This window comes from Phycodurus eques, chromosome 9 (assembly GCF_024500275.1).
Source record: "Phycodurus eques isolate BA_2022a chromosome 9, UOR_Pequ_1.1, whole genome shotgun sequence".
Taxonomy (NCBI): domain Eukaryota; kingdom Metazoa; phylum Chordata; class Actinopteri; order Syngnathiformes; family Syngnathidae; genus Phycodurus; species Phycodurus eques.
The window spans coordinates 8503648-8521319 of record NC_084533.1 but is presented as its reverse complement, the minus strand read 5'-3'; the positions used below and the strand labels follow the sequence as shown (position 1 = coordinate 8521319).

The 17672-nt window shown below is 39.3% G+C and overlaps 2 protein-coding genes across 5 annotated transcripts in view; both read right to left on the bottom strand.

Annotated features, from left to right (window-relative positions):
• rab28 (RAB28, member RAS oncogene family) overlaps window positions 1–3203 on the bottom strand; it is a 63425-nt gene extending 60222 nt beyond the window's left edge. For 2 of the 4 annotated variants that reach the window (XM_061686497.1, XM_061686494.1), the window contains exon 1: window positions 2816–3202. In XM_061686497.1, coding sequence (XP_061542481.1) covers window positions 2816–2890 — 75 coding nt within the window. In that variant the 5' untranslated portion in view covers window positions 2891–3202. Of the gene's footprint in view, window positions 1–2815 lie in introns of all 4 variants that reach the window. The other 2 variants (XM_061686496.1, XM_061686495.1) reach the window with 2 other exon arrangements.
• A 3073-nt stretch (window positions 3204–6276) lies between these two features.
• Window positions 6277–13666, bottom strand: nkx3-2 (NK3 homeobox 2). The gene is made up of 2 exons (XM_061686254.1): window positions 13306–13666; window positions 6277–6701 (listed from the first exon to the last, which is right to left on the bottom strand). The coding sequence occupies exons 1-2, from the start codon at window positions 13664–13666 to the stop codon at window positions 6277–6279; spliced, it is 786 nt and encodes a 261-aa protein (XP_061542238.1).
• Between the last annotated feature and the right edge of the window lie 4006 nt (window positions 13667–17672).

Here is a 17672-nt window from a genome sequence, read left to right as displayed (position 1 = left end):
TAGAGTCTTCAATCAACCTACCACCCATGTGGTTTGGGATGTGGGAAGAAACCAGAGTACCTGGAGAAAACCCACGCAGGCATGGGGGAGAGGCGGGGCTGGCATTTGAACCCCGGTCCTCAGAACTGTGAGGCAGATGTGCTAACCAGTCGTCCACTGTGCCACCAACAAAACTACACTGCAATCCAAATTATTGTGCAAATTATATTCTTCACTGATTTTCCTCAACAAAAATAACAGTCAGCATAATTTTCAAGTTACTAACTGTTACAGCATGTAGAATGTTTCTGAACAAACCTCCCAATGACAACAGTATTTTGGGGGGGGAAATAAAAACTTAAAATGCACTGCTCCAAATTATTACGCACAACAGAGTTTCAAGATATTTTATAGGCTTTAAAGAACTAAAAAATAGTCTTGTTAATTTTGCAGCATTAGGAGGTCATTTTCCGAAATCAAAAGCTATTTCAATCAAAAACATCGTAACGGGTCAAGTTACATTTTAACATAGGACCGCTTATTTGATAGCAGCTTCATAATTCACACATCCATTGAACGTTTTCTCTGCTTGAATTTCTTCATGGGAAGTCAGAATAGCCTCCTGAAGCTGCTGTTTGGGTGTGAACTGCCTCCCAGCCTCATAAATCCTGTGCTTGAGGATGCTTCAAAGGGGCATACACCTAGACTTTCTCTCCTTTTCTGCAAATTGCAACCAATGACGCAGAGGTATTCCGTGCAGCATGTCATGCATGAAGATGATTTTCTTAAAGACAGTACAGTTCTTCTTTTTTTACAATGGAGGGAAGTGGTGAGTCAGAAACTCTGCACACTTCTCAGGTCATTTTCACACCTTCGGGGACTCTAAAGGGTACGCCAAATCTCTCTTCGTGACTCTGGCCCAAAACTTGAATCCACCACCTCATTACTGATGTCGCAGCCTTGCCGGGACATCATGGTGGCCTTCCGCCGACTATCCACTACTCCATCCGTCTGGACCATCCAGGGTTACACGGCACCGATCAGCGAGCACTCTCATGCTGCAAAGTATACTTCTGCATCAATGACAGCTATGGGCATAAAGGGAGAGAAACTCATGGCGTGGCCCCAGTTCTGGCCAGACGTCAACCTTCTGAGAACCTTTGAAGCATCCTCAAGCAAAAGCTCTATGAGGGTAGGAGGCAGTTCACATCACATTCAAGCAGAAACTCTTGAAAAAAAAAGCTCAATGCATGTAGGAATTGTGAAGCTGCTCTTAATGAAGGGGTTCTAAGTTAAAACGCAACTTCACCTGTTAAGGTGTTTTTGATTTAAATAGCTTTTGATTTCAGTAAATAATTTCCTAATGCTCCTAATTTAACCTGTGACTATTTTCAGTTCTTTAAAACCTTTAACATGTCCTGAAACTCTGTTGTGCCTAATAAATTGGAACAGTACATTCTGTTTTATTTTTTTATTTTTCAAAAGAATACTGTTGTCATTGGGAGGTTTGCTCAAAATCATTCCAATTATGCTCTATCGGTTGATAACTTGAAAATGATGTTGTCATTAGCGTTGACTAGGAAAATCTGAAAAAGATATCGCTTGCATAATAATTTGGAACTAAGTGTAAATACAAAGCTCTAGGAATTTTTTTCCCAGTTTTATCATATCATTTTATCAATACTTTACTTTGAGTCTTTGCGGAGCCATGCGCTCTACTTAGTGGCCTTCTACAATCATTATTTATGGCAGTGCTAACACACACAAAGAAATCTAATGGTGGCCTAAGACTTTTACACAGTACTATTATTATTGTGCTGCAATGGATTAATGGCATTTCCATTAACTACAACGGGTAAAGATATTTGAGATACAAAGTGTTTTGGTTTATGAGCATGGTCATGGAACGAATTATACTCCTAAATCAAGGCACCGGTGGTTTCGTGCATGGACCTCAAGATGGATATCTCAGATGACTAATAGATGCTCAGACAGCTTGCCATAACACCGTTTGAGCATTTTATTTGCTATCCTACTAATAGGCTCAATTGCCTTTGCAGTGATCTTTTTTTTGTTGTTGTACCCGGAAATAGGGTACGTAAATTCATCTGAGGTCCATCAAAATCGTGTGTTCGCAATGTTTCACGCAGGAAATACTTGTTCTTTTCAAATTACGTTGCTGGGAAATCCCTTTACCACCTCGTTTTTTTAATTTTTCAATTCGGTTGAGATTTTCTGTGGTTTTGACCAAGGTGAAAGTTTTGATATTGACTATTTTGATTTTAAAAAAAAAGATATTCTGAACATTTTAGTAACGTACCTATATATATATATATATATATATATATTTTTTTTTTTTTTTTTTTTAAAACAAACATTTCAGGTTTATTCGCGGAGTACACATTTTCTTTCATAATTTAGTGCACTGGTAGGAGCAGTAGTAGCAGTAGTAGTAATTGGCCTTGCAGTAGTACATTTCTGAAAGCAGATTTGTCCATATCATGTACTTGTTTTCATTCATTAGGTTGTACAGGTGAGCTAATAAATAAACAAATAAAGTGTTATACGTTGCGTTTAACTGTCCTCTGTAAATGACAGTTTCCCCGTGAACAACGTTGCATCACGTCTGACTTGTTAGCTAAAAGCTCACATAGCACCTGTCATTTAGCGTCTGTCGCCATGGTGACCCAAAGAGCCTCTGCTAGCATGGAGCAGCGGCCCGAGGAGCCCGAGACACATCGGAATTATGCGGCAAAGCTGACATCCCCTCGGTGTGTGGGCAATTGCGACTTGCTTGTTGTGAAGGGCAGTGAAGTATTCGTTTGGTGAAGCTCACCTTCCCGCAAGCGCCGTCGCCGATGACAACAATTTTAAGCTGTCGGTCCTGGCTGTCCTCCTCCGAGTCCGACATGAGGCCGCCGCCGCCGTGTGTTCGGCCAGTGAGACCCCACTCCGAGCGAAGGAATACGACGATACGGGGATTAAAATCTAAACTAGCCGGCTAATATTCACAGACGGATCAACTCAGCGTCGAGTAAACGAGCGAGCGCCATTTTGACTGTACCAACTCGACCGCCAGACTCGGCTGGGTCCACTCGAACGCTTCAAATTGATGAAAAATAAAGATGTCGGCTCCAAACGGCCATACGTCGAATATTAAAACACACCAGAACCCTCGGATAGACCCTTGTGTTTGTGGCCATCGTCACAACCGCGCGGAAGCGCTTGAGAAGCGTAATCACAGCAGCGAGTCTCCAGAATGGTTGCGTCCAGAGTATGACGCACCGCTCCGTTGTTATGGTAACAAAAATAAACACGGAACAAGTCGAAAAGGGAGGCATTTTCTGAGGCGTCCCGCATTTGATATATTATCATACATGCCAAATAAAGTCTGTGGCATACCCTGACGTGTACGAGCTTTTTGATTGGGTTATGTGAAACGCGAGGCTACCTTTCCACACCCACCTGCAATGCGTGAAATTCGGCAAACCTTCTACACATTTCAACTTATTAAAACACACTTAGATTTATTAAAAGGCCTTTTAAAGTATTTCTTGATGCCCGTCTTTACACTCTTGCTGTAAATAAATGGGAGACATCACTTGGAGAAACGAAAGGAGGGCTCTTACTTGCACAGTTCTCCGAACAAGAGGCAAATCGTCATCAATATTCGGAGGCATGCAGTATATTCTCTCTGCTCTGTGGGAACAAGGACTATTGTTGGATCTTATAATAGTTGGGGACCTTCTCTGCCTCCTCTTCTTGCTGGCCAGTGGAGCTCAGTGCTTCCTGGCATGTTGCGTCACAATATGGTCAGACTTGACTGTCCGAGAGAAACCCAGGGGAGGTGGCGGCGGGGGGGGGGGGGGGGTGGGGGGGCTTAATCTGTTTTTAGAAAAAAAAAAAATCACTGTATTTTGATTCTATAGTTTTTCATGCTTCTGGTTTATTATTCAGTTAAGTTTGAATCTCAGCTGTCGCCTTCCTGTTTGTGCCTGTTTTCCCAATCTTGTGGCGAGTGAGACTGGCAGCAGAAATTCGACTTCAATGGAAAGATCAACTTCCATTTTTCTTTTCACATTATTAGTGGCTGGGAACGCAGCAAGAAGATTGCACTCATTTGTGAGCGCCAATAAGAGCTGCATCAAAACCAATGCTTGTCTCCTCCACTTTACCAAACTTCTCTCCTGCAAACAGGATGAAGGTTGAGGCTTGAATCTACCTGGACCGCCCAGGTGAAAGAATGAGTCTCTGCAATATTCTTACGATGGTATAGGACTTTCTTACATCAGACGGATTCAGAATCTGTGGAGTATGACGCCTTGCGTTCAAGCATAATTCATTACCATGAATCCGAAATAACATTATGGACAGAGCATCTATTCAAATAAGAACATTGTAGGTGTCATAGAGAGAGATTCTGTGGCCCAAAACTAATAAAGTAACCTGACAAACTGGCCTGTGCGTGTATACATTTGTGGTCCTATATTTGTTTTATGACACAAGATGACATCTGCTGAAGTTTCAACAAGGTGACAAAATAGAATCTTGTCAAATATAATCAGGAAGTAGGTCAAAATGGGTCAATTTCACGCTGTTGTTTGCTTAACTTGATTGTGACGTTAATTTTAAAAGTTTATTTTTACATGTTTTGAACCTCTGGTTATATTTGTCCAATTAATGAAAGACAAATATTGCATACTATATTCATTTCATAGTGGAAGGAATTGTTAGTGCCTATTTTCCCCGAAAAGAAGAATAAATAAATTGTCATTTATGGAGAGTTCCAGTGATTGATGATTCCTCTCATTCAGATTCAACAGAAAACGTTATTTCTTTTAAACAATGTTTTCCTCACCAAATAAAGTATTTTATGTATTTCTATATGAATGATAAATCAATAATATTGGTGTAACCTGTAGTGAGGGGAATGGAAAGGCTTACTGGGGCTACAAAGACGGTCATTGTGGAAAAAAAAAAAAAAAAAAAACATTGACCATAGCAAAGGCATTGCTTTTACACTTTAAGATTTACATTTAATAATTGAGAGAAATGTACATTGAAAAAAGTCTTATAAAGTTACTTAATTCAAACATGTACATGGGTTGCACAGGATTAAAATGTGTTAGACTAACATATATTCGGTATTAGTACCGCATTTTAGTGCAACTGAAAATCGAGCTCCCCCCCCCCACAAACCGGCATACAATGGAGATGCTATACATAATAACATTGTGCATTTGATTATTATTAATAACAATAATAAGGGCTATCCTAATTCTCAAAATAATGTAACACAACACTTAAAATGGTGGATGAAGCACCATGACATTTAAAAAAAATAATAAAAAATCCCAACTCAGTTTTAAATCAAACGTGACACAATTGTAAACATTTTCATAGTATCTTATCTTCGTGGTTGTTTTGAATTGACCAGCTATAATAAATATTGCATAAGTACAATTATAAAGGCTGATTCACTTTTCAATCAAATTTTCAACTCAACCTCAAAATAAAATTGCAGCCACATAGTAATGCCAGATTTCAAAAAAACAAAAAAAAACATTCTTTGTTTGCCAGGTTTTTGATTAAATGCTGTGACACTGACATTGAAATTTCAAAGTAAAATTGCACCCACACCATAGTAATTTGCCAGATATTGTTTTCATTCTCTTTTCTTTTTCAATCATTTTTTTGTGATGGCAGATATTTTGTTGTTGTTCTTTATTACTTTTGTAATGCAATGCTTGTTTTTTTATTCATTTATTTGTATCTAGATTCGATTTCAACAGAGCCTCAAAATATAGTTGCACCCACATGATAGTAAAGCCTGAAATGGTTTAATATTTTTGTACCATCCAAATCACAACCCCCAAAAAAGTACACAATACACTTTAAAGAGGCATTTCTTTTCGCTGCCAACTCCACCACAAACCGTATGTTGTTGTTTTTTGTTTGTTTGTTTGTCTGTTTTTTACTCCGTGTAAATACTTGCAACAAAAAAAAGTGCTGAAATATCTTACCTTTACAAACACAGCGAGAAAATGAGACAGGGGGAGAGAGGGGGTAAACACGCAGCCTACAACATCATGAAAAGTCAAAAACAACAACTGTCAATCACTGCAGAGGTAGGATGTAAATATATAAACCAGCAAATGTCCAATTAGGTCCCGTAATTGACTTCCACTCCTGTTTGAAAAAAGGGTCTGTTATAGTTCCTTTGGTCCAAAAAAAAAAAAAAAAAAGAGAAGAAAAATCAAAAGAAAGTCTGAAAATAAATAAGAGTCCGCTGTGTTTTCACGGGTTCCCCGTGCACGAGAGTGTCCACGCGGGAAGGCAGTACGCGTACGGGTAGTAGTAGGAGGGCTGCAGGGAGAGCAGCGGGGGCCGCAGCACCTCCCCGGGGCTGTACTGTCTCTGGTCGTCGCGCACCAGCACCTTGACGGCCACCTTCTTGGCGGCCGGAGTGGACGCCATCAGGTCGGCGGCCATCTGGCGACGTTTGGTCTTGTAGCGCCGGTTCTGGAACCAGATCTTGACCTGAGTCTCTGTCAGCTTGAGGGAGGCGGCCAGGTCGGCGCGCTCGGGCCCGGAGAGGTACCGCTGGTGGTTGAAGCGGCGCTCCAGCTCGAAGACCTGCGCGTGGGAGAAGGCCGCCCGGGAGCGCTTCTTCCTCTGCTTGGGCTGCTCGGCGCTCTTCTCGTCCGCGGTGCAACCGCAGTCTGCAAGATGGAATACCGTATGTGCACTTTAGGAACATTTTCTTGCAAAAAAAAAAAAAAAAAAATATATATATATATATATATATATATATATATATATATATATACATGCGCTACCGTTCAAAAGTTTGTAGATTTTGCAGGTATCTGTACACACTTTTTTTTAGACGTCCGTAGGTTATTTTCAAGGTCCTTATTTGTTTTCAACCTCTGATGACAACAAGAGCAAAGTAAAAATAAAAAATAAATTGAATTACAATTTAAAAAAAAAAAAAAAAAGCTAAGAGGAAAAGTCAACCAACTAAAGGCAGGGGGGGGGGGGGGAAAGACACCAGTGACATGGACGAACGTGTAGTGAGCCATGTCGGTCAGTGGTTCTCGCAAGTGCTGCACGAGGACTTCCTCTGGTGTCAAACTCAATTTTGCTACTTGGTTTCCCTCAGAGGGCCACGAGGATTGTAAATGTAGTCACCTCTTTGTATTATTGATTGTTATATTGCTAACAGGAAATTGAATTGGAAATGAGAAGTCATCACAAACACAGTGGTGCCTTGAGAGACTGTTGAAAACACTTGTATCTCTAATCAACTTTCCCCGACAAAAAGGAATGGAAATGCCATTAATCCATTCCGGCCTCGCCCTAAAAAAAAATAACAAACAATTTTGTATTTGTTTTTAATAAGAAAAAAAAAGCACTGTATAATATTGCACTTTATAAAAACAAACAGTAATGACATAATTAAATAGAATGTAAAGAATGAAACCTCTTTTGACACACTTTTTGCATCAATTCAATGGACATCTTGCTGCTCCTTCTGGGGTGTGCATGCCATGGTCACTTGGGAGCAATGTAACACAAACACATATACATGGAGACAGAGGCAATGATTACAACTCCTCAGTAAGCTGCAGCATTACAATAGTTGTTCTTTGCAAAGGATAAAGAATAAATGCCTGTGAGTATTATTATAATACCAGTCTACGTTCACTGTTTGTGTTATCCGTTGCATACCTGTACATCATGTTGCTTGTACTTTTTAGGAATAAAACCTCTGCCTCATTTTTGATGAACACTTAGGCCTACTACACTATTGTATTTGAATGTTGGTCATGATGCTGATGCTTGAAGAGCTACAGTGCCGAAGTATTTGCCCCTTTTCAAATTATTTTCTTTTTTTTAAGCATAGTTTCCCCACTTTTATGTTGAGGATCATCAAACAAAAATGTAAATATACAGGGTTAGGGTTAGTTTACATGCAGTTTTTAAAGGGTGGTTTTATTTATTAAGAAGAAAAAAAAAACATTCAGCTACCTGGCACTGTGTGAAAAAGTAATGGACTCCAAAACCTAGTAACTAGTTGGGCCAGCCTCAGTAACAACAACTGAAATCAAGCATTTATTTTTACTTGCAAAAAATCTTTCACATCTCTGTAGAGATATTTTGGCCCACTCTTCCTTGCAGAGTTGTTTCAACTCAGCAACACTGGAGGGGTTTCGGCCTTTTTTGAGGATTTCATTCAGATTCAAGTCTGGCCTTTGCCACTCCAAAACCTTCAATTTGTTTGTTTTTAAGCCATTCAGAAGTTGACTTGCTAGTGTGTTTTGGATCGTTGTCCTGCTGCAGAACCTAAGTGCGCTTCAGCTTGAAGTCACGAACTGATGGCCGAACATTGTCCTTCAGGATTTTCTGGTAAAGAGCAGAATTCATGGTTCCATCAATCACAGCAAGTCATCCAGGTCCTGAAGGACCAAAGCAGCCCCAGAATCAGAATCGGAATCGGAATCAGAATCAGAATCATCTTTATTTGCCAAGTATGTCAAAAACACACAAGGAATTTGTCTCCAGTAGTTGGAACCGCTCTAGTAGGACAACAGACAGCCATTTGACAGAGAATACTTTTGAGACATAAAGACATTGTAAAAAAAAAAAAAAAAAAAAAAACAGTCACCGAGTAATAAAAGGTTGCTCGTAACTGGTAATGCCAGTACATTTATTTATTCATCTATTTATTTTGACAATTGTGCAAAACGATGCAGAGTCCTCTAACAATTAGAGCAGTTTGAAATGACTAATAGAATAGTCCGGTGCAATGACCATTGTGCAAAGACTTCAAGTAATGTATGCAGTTTAAAGTGACGAGTTGTGCGATCATCTGGGACAAAGTCGACTGTGCAAATGTTGCAGATGCTACTCAGGCACATGAGTGGCCAGTATTGGTCAACAACAGGTAGCGCCTACCTGAGGGAAGGAGCTGGAAGAGGTGGTGACCAGGATGTGGAGGGTCCAAGAGGATTTTGCATGCTCTTGTCTTAGTTCTGGCACCGTGCAAGTCCTCAAAGGTGGGTAGTGGGGTACCGACAATCTTTAGGTCTGCCTTTTTTGGCAGTATCAAGTCTTTCAAAACCGGTGTAGTGCCAATTGACTGATAGAAAGACTCAACGAGCCAATCAGTCAGATGCCTACGCTGATATCTTACCATCAGACCATCGTACTACTATCACCACCATGTTTGACTGTTGTTATGATGTTCTTTTTCTGAAATGCTGTGTTACATCTACGCCAGAAGTAACGAGAGATACCTTCCAAAAAGGTCAACTTTCATAATATCTGTCCAAAGAATATTCTCCCAAAAGTCTTGGGAATCATTCAGATTATTATTATTTTTTTCAAAAGTAAAATGAGCCTTTGTGTTCTTTTTTAATCAGAAGTGTTTTTTTTTACCTAGAACTCTGCCACGAATGTCATTTTTGGGATTATTTTCCTTATTCTTGAGTCATGAGGAAGGCCTGCAATTCTTTAGCTGTTGTCCTGGGTTCCTTCGAGACCTCCTAAATGGCTCAGCTGTGCTCTTGGAGTCATTTCTGTAGGCCAGACACTCCCGGGAATGTTCACCGCTGTTTTATGTTTTCTCCATTTGAGGATAATGGCTCTCACCATGGTTCGCTGGAGTCCTCAAGCTTTAGAAATGGCTTTGTAACGCTTTCTGAACTGATACAGTAGATGTCATTCACTTTATTTCTCATCTGTTCTTGAATTTCCTTGGATCATGGTATTTTGTTATATCTTTTTTTCAGCTCTTTTGGCTAACTTCATTTTATCAGACAGGTTCGATTTACTGTAAGTGATTTTTTGATTGAACAGGTCTCGAAGTATTCAGGCTTGGGTATGGTCAGTGAAAATAAACCAAAAAATATGATTAGCCACAGTTAATTCATGATTCAACAAGGCGAATCATTTCTTCACACAGGGCCATGCAGCTTCGAAATGTTTTCCCCTTAATAAATAAAATCCCCATTTAAAAACTGCATTTTATGTTTACTTGGGTTATCTTTTTCTGATATTTACATTCGTTCAATAATCTTAAACATTTAAGTGGGGAAACTATGCAATAAAAAATACGAAATTGAGAACGGGGCAATGACTTTTTCATGGCCCTCTAAGTGTTTTTTTTTTTTTTTTAGCTGAAACTTGGTGTAAAAAGTTTCATTTTTAATGAAAACACATAAATTCTGCCCTGGAAGGATGCTTCAAAATGTTATGTATATGGCCATTAATTGCGTTTGAATCAACACTTTATAATGACAATACAGTATATTTCAACAACTCAATTATTACACTTTTATTTTTAATAGGCGAAAACCAATACACTTTTACAAATGAATGTGTGCCCACCATCAGCAGTAAAGTGATACAGTAGCTAGTGAAGTGCATGCCACTTTTCCACTATCTGACAATGAAGAGATTACTTATTCATACTTATTTTCATGTGTATTTTTATTCCCTCATTACAATTGAAGTACCATATTTGGTTGTTAAACTGTTTTTTTTATTTTGGGTATCCCTGACTTGAAGCACCCAATATTTTGTGTTTCCTGTCTTTTAGCATTCCCCAAATTTTTCAGCTCAGGACCAATATTTAAACCCAAACGCCAAAATATATAGAGCACATCAACTGGAGACATGGACAAGAAAGACATTTGCCAACATATTTCTCAACATATTGAGATCAGGTTGGATGATTAAAAACATTTTTACTGTTACACTTGCAGTTTCGTTAAAAGATAAAGAACGAGAGAGAGAGAGAGACAGAGAGAGAGAGAGACAGAGAGAGAGAGAGAGAGAGAGAGAGAGAGAGAGAGAGAGAGACCCAGGACCTATTTCAGGCCAGCAACCTACGTTTGGGAACCCCTGGCCTATGGGGAAAAAAATATATGTACACTACCATTCAAAAGTTTTGGGTCACTTAGAAATGTCCTTAATTTCGCAGATAAAAGCACGTTTTTTCCGCATTCAGTAGTTGAGTGTTTTGTTTGTTTGTTGTTGTTGTTGTTTTTAATGAAAATATTCAATTAATCAGAAATACAGTGATGCATTGAGCTTCATTGTGCCACCTCTGGACTCGATGTCGATGGGACTCTTTGACGATACAACTTTGACCATCAACAATAAAGTGACACGCCTCCTTATCACTTTATTGCTGATGGGGACATTTGTACAGGTGCTCTGGTTTTCACCAAAAGGGACAGTGCATTTGTTATCATTTGATTTGCATATATTTATTGATAATGTGTCGAGGCGCATAAAGTGAGTTAGAACTCAAATTTTGCTCATAACTTACACAGCAAATTTGAAAACGCACATTTAACATCCTCAGAGTTTAAATCAACATTCGCCCAGAGTTTATATGGCAACCACTGGGAGAGTGTTAAAGAGTTAAATCAACACTTTTCAAGGAGTTAACATTATGACAGTGCTGCTAAACAACTCCGATAATGTAAAATATCAGCACCATATTGCATGAGTTCATAATATTAACACTTTGAACGTGTTATTTAACAACTCTGACCTGTGTCAACACAACTCTGTGTTACATACCAACATTTGTAACTTAAAAATATTGATTGCGTATACACATATACACCGCATATATAATAATATACATCATATTGTCATTTTAAAAAAAATCATAGACAATGTTAAACAAAATCATTTATGAAGCAATATAAACAAGACCAGGAAGTCTTGGACATCTGGTATGTCACCAGGAAACATCGGTAGAAGGTCATTATGCATAACACAACACACACTCATGGTTTCACTAAAGAAAAACGCCCACTAAGCACACACTTGTTACAACGTAGGCAGAAATAAAGTGATGCAAATTTTTTTTTAATTTAAAAAACAAAAATGATCCTAACAACACACTGAGAAACACTGCACTGATGATAAGCACATTTTGGGGATTTAAAAAACAACAACAAACAAACAGTATTTACGTTTGATGTGGCTGGAAGAATACTGGTTTGCATTAGAATCTAATTATAAGATGTTATCAATAAAGAATGATGAATTGTAATGTATTATGTTATTATTATTATTATTATTATAAATAATATAATATAAAAATAATATAAATATAATTAAAAATAATAATGTTTGGAGAAATAACTTTACCTCATATGGGTGAATTACATTTGAACACTTAACTAAGGTTTGCTTATACGTATACAAAAGAGAATAATAATAATAATTATTATTATTATTATTATTATTATTATTATTATACCGTGAAATTAATCTTAAATCGTTTTTTTTTTTTTTTTAATGAGATGAGGATTCGTCGTCGTTCATTCCAAAAGTGGACTGCACCTCAGTAAGCTTGCGTGGGAAGGTGGGGGTGGGGGGGCGCGGAATTGTTGGAATCGTGTTGAAATTTTCATTTTCATTAGAAAGCGAAGTGCAGATTGATCATGAAGGATCCTTGCAGGGCCGGGGGAAATTCCGAAAAACTGAAAATATAATACATCTGATTTGGGCACTTTTGCATTTAACCGATAGGGACCGAAGCCTTTAATAGTTAAAGGGTTGAGGCAGGGGTCCCTACACATACGCATGGATGTATTACGTTCAAGTTTAATGGGGGGGGGGAATCCGAATGGCTCAAAAATAAAATAAGTCAAATGCATCTGATTGGGCAGAACTTAACGGGGAGTCTGTGGGGGTCTTCCGAACCCGTTCATTGAATACTGACATCCGTGCGTAAAATCTGCTCTTGTACGTAAAGTCATCATCACACCGTCACTTTTATTGTTTTTATAAACAACAAAAAGTCATTGGAAATAACACTTTTTATATATACATAGTCTGCCTGTGTGCCGCTTACCCTGACTGACGTTTTTTTTTTTTTTAAACTGGAAATATATATCGGATTTGATCAGAATGACCCCAAAAATATCATGTAGGCAATTTGTTTGGGGCCATGTTTGTAAGGGAACCCCTTAAATGTGGAGCAGGCCATCCATGCGTGCGTAAAACCTGCTATTGTACGTAAATTAATCACCACGCTTCATCATCATTACTATTTTTTTTTTTTATTATCGAAAAAGAAAAACAAACCAAAAAAATCACTGTTAACAACATTTTTTTTTTAAATATATTTTGTAAACGCAAAAAAAATGTACAAAATAAATAAATAATAATAAAAAGAAGAGACTGATCTTATGTTAAAAGTGGACGATGTATATTTCTTTTTTTGAATAAACGATGATGAAATATGACATGAGCTCGTACATTGCGGCGCATGAGGAGGATTCTCTCTCTTACCCGCCGCGTTGTTGAGCTCACTGTCGCTCTTGGCGTTGTCCACGGCGGCAGACTCTTGGTCGGTCTCCTCCTGCGGGCTCTCCTCCGGCACATCCGACACGGTCCCGCCGACGTCCTTCTCCGGCGGCAGTCCCCGCGCGACCCCCGCAGCCTTGGCGTCGTTGTCCTCGCTGAGCCCGGAGTCCGAGTCGTAGCTCTTCTCGGGCGGCTCCCCGGAGGCTGCGCGCACGTCCCCGAATATTTTCCAGCACGTCGTCTTGGAGAAGCACACGTCCAGATCGGGCAAGTGTCTGCCGTCGTCCTTCTTGTTCAGGATGGCCTGAATGGAGAACGGCATGAGCGAGTTGCCACGGACGGCCATGTTGGGATCGGAAAAGTCGGAGCGAAAAGTGGGGCGTTCAAGCGGGTCGGAGGGTCAGATCATCCGCATTTGCTGCGCGCCTGCACCCTGGCTCAACTTTCTCGCTCGCATCCCCGCGGGAACAAGTCGCTGCTAGGTCCGCGGGCGCGATGCTGTCCCTCCGCATAGCTGTGCCATCAGCGCGGGCGCTCTCGGAGCTCCGGCCCTTTTCAAACCACTTTTTCTTTTTTTTTTTTTTTGTCCCGCATTACCTGTGAGTGACAGCCTCCCAGTGCCGCCTCCCATTGGTCGAGAGCCGAGGGCAAATCGCTTCCCGATTGGCGACTGTAACGACGTCACGCTGCTTTCGGTATGCTGGGACAAATCGGCTACCGCACATTTGATGTTAAACATATACGTTTTACATTTATTCCACCCTATTATACAATTCACATTTGGATTTACGATAAAAGCTTGGTGGTATTCGAATAAATAATGCTTTTACCAAAAAGCGTTGACCTTAAAAATGCAAATTCGCCCACATTTCAAGCCTGTACTTGAATACAACATCAACATCACCTCCCAAACGGGTTTTCATTGCCGTCAACTATTTAAACCCAGACATATTGCGCATGGTTTCGGTACAAAATACACTTTTTTTGTGTGTATTCGGAATTTCTTGATAATTTTATTCGGGCTACTTCCCTCCCGGAAGGTTCTTTTTGGGGATCCTTCCTCACCTGTGAGTTGGGTGACAGCCATAGTGACGGCCTCCCATTGGTCGAGAGCCGAGGCCAAGGCACTTCCGATTGGCGATTGGCGCTGCTTCCAGCGTAATCGGACAAATCACAACAAATAGCGAAGTAGTCCCCCCCCCCCCCCCCCCCCCACACACATATTTATGCGAACAAATACACGGGTTCAAAGATAATTTCCTCTATATTACAAATTTCCCTTACATTTACCAACATAATTGAACGTCATTAGGAGTTTTAGTAAACGAGGTGCAGTATTTATCAAACGCATCTAACTGAAACGTGCATTTTCCCATTTCCCCCATCTCGTACTTGAACACCACATTAACACCACCTCTCAAATAGCTTTTCACGATCATAACAATAACAAACATAACAAATCCATACACTTTTTGTGTGCGTGTGTGTGTGTGTGTGTGTGTACAATAACTTGTGTAAATAAACAACCCACAGAAAACAAACAATAACTTATTGTTATTATTAAAACAAAAACACATATATGTGAACGGATCCAACGAATTGGTTCATTAAAAAAGGCCCCGCATTCTTTTTTTTCTTTTTTTTTTTTTTTTTAAATTAGAGCCTACGTCTGACAACTGGCGTATTATGTGCATTGAAAAAATATATAGTTTTTACATTTTAAAATATGAATGCGTGAAGTGAAAACAACAATTTCAAGTCTTGATTTTTACTCTCTTTTTTGGGGATGATTTGTTACAAAAAAAATACACCACAAGGGATAATGAAAATATTTTATCTAGTAAGAAAAATATAATATTTCGAACCGCTTCTAAAAGTACCCATAAATATGTGTTAACGTGCAACGTTATGTCACTTCAAATGAAAAAAAAAAAAAGATAAAGAAGGTAGAATTTAAAAATCATTGAAAACTACGGTACAGGCCTAAAAATGTAGTCAAATGTCATGTAATTGAATAACGGATATTTGACGACTTTGCCGAGTCCATTTTCAATTTGAAATAAAGATTTTATTTTCATCTCTCTTGATTATTTGCTTTGCTCATTTCCCGTCCTCTCTAAATGACTTTGCAGAAAATGAAATGGATGCTATTGCAATTGTGTGATTAAGGCGTCTGTCGAGAAATAATAACATATCATAACAATTGCATGCAGTAGTGGTTCTCCTTCTCCTGGATGCAATCACATGCATGACCTTGCTGCAAACACACACACGCACACACAGCCAGTAGATATATTATATCCTGCACCTTGGCGTTTCTGCTCATTGCGCATCTGCTTACCTGCCAGTCCCGTTGTGTCTTCGGACTTGTTGCCGCATGAGTTTGCCACGCAAGTCAGCCAACGCTGTGGATCGGCGAGTGTTGATCACTGTGAGGTCGCGTTTGGTGCTTTGACAGACGATAAATGATCATTTGTGAAGCTGAAAATCATTTGAAAAATGTGCCATGAAAAAGAATCGTGACAAATGAACCTAAATATAATTCAAATGGATATTTTATTGATTTAATGTGAAAATATTCAAGTGTTTTTCTATGCTGCAAAACGTGTAAGTCACCACTGTCAAATTAAGCAACACATTTTACATGGTTTTTAATGTTTTAAATCGTATTTGCTACTGATAATATGATTTATGCATGTAAATCGGGATATTTTTATGACGTATGGTCATTAAAACAGAAATATTTTTGGACTCAGAAGATAGTCGACTGTCCAACCTGATTGTTTCAAATAATTTTTAATATTTTATTTTCATATATACCAATAATTTGGCTACAAATTATTCATCACTGTTTATTATACATACATTATGAGTCTATTTTTATGATCTAAAGCTGCACCAACTTCTTTTATCTCATTATTATTATTGCTCACGATGTATTGCTAAAGGCAGGGTCCGGATGAACTGCAAAGGTCGCTTCTGCAAACAGGAGGGCTCCCTCTGCAGGTAAGAATAAAACCTGCTGTTGCAAAAAAAAAAAAAAAAAAAAAAAAAAAAGAAAGAGAAAAAAGTGCATGAAAGATGATATGTTTGCACTTAATGGCTCTGCCGGGAAACGGTTTATAGTGGTGGCTTTTTTTCTTTCCCCTCTCTCGCTGCAGAGACATGATGCCTTAATACCCCATAATAATAATAATAACAAGCAGCAGCTCCCTGCCAGCTGTACAGTAAGGAAATCAACTTAAATGGCACATTAGGCCAATGGCACCCCCAGACTTATTTTTTTTTATTCTTAACCTGCCTCATCTTGTAACTTAAATCTTGTGTTTTTCAAGAAATGTACGCGAGCATCGCTATGGTAACGCCCCTGTTAACCCTCTTTTTCGGGGGGTTTACATCTTCCCATAAGCACACCCTCATTTTCTTAGGAGAATTGCTGCCAAATTGTGTTCAGATGGAGCAAAGAGGGGTGGCGGATGGGGTGTCGGTGGTTGGGAGGGCACTGCCAAGACTAATTTGCAATAAATGCCGCCACGCCCCCACAATAAAAAAAAAAAAAAAAAAAAAAAGAATTATCACCAAAAATCCCATCATCCCCTTGTGGATGGCACACTGAGTCAAGGTCAATGCTCAAGGGAAGCAGTTTCTTCAGTAAGCTGGGGCCTTTTTTTAAAAAAAATTTTTTTATATAAACTCGTTGTATCCCAAAGAAGGAATTTTGCTCACATGCCACAAAATGGAGGAGTCCCCCAAGACACAGCACTTAATACAGTAAGGGGAGGGCTTTGACTTGGACGCTATTCAAACCTTATGAGGCGGGCTTTTACAGTCCCATTAATATGAGTAGATCAGGCGTGTGGACGCTTTTTCCCAGCAGGGGCCATTTTAGTTTTTAATAAGTCCTCTGGGAGCAATACTATTACGGGCAAACACAGGGAGAACATGCAAACTCCACACAGAAGGCCCAGATTCAAACGCCCAACCTGAGAAGACTGAGGCAGATGTGCTAACCACTCGTCCACCGTGCCAACCAAATGTGGCCAAAGCTTAAATTTGCCAACCCCTGATGTACACCAAAAGCTCTCGTAAATGTTTGAGTAATGGTAGCCCGAATCAAATATATATATATATTTTAAATTGTGTGTGTCTGCGGGGCAGGGGGCTGGGGTATGAAATGAAATGTAAATTATCACTCAACAACCATATCATATGGTCATTCTCCCAAATGTGAACAATATGTTCGGTTAAGTCATTTTGATAAGCTACGTTAATGCTGCAAACTGTAAAAGTTTACACACCCCTATTTAAAGGCCAGGATTTTGTGATCTAAAGTAATTACAAATCATTTCCAT

Coding starts and splice junctions, on each gene's coding strand:
- nkx3-2 (XM_061686254.1), bottom strand. CDS start 13,666: ATGGCCGTCCGTGGCAACTCGCTCATGCCGTTCTCCATTCAGGCCATC. Junction 6,702..13,305: donor TGAGCTCAACAACGCGGCGG/GTAAGAGAGAGA, acceptor TCCATCTTGCAG/ACTGCGGTTGCACCGCGGAC.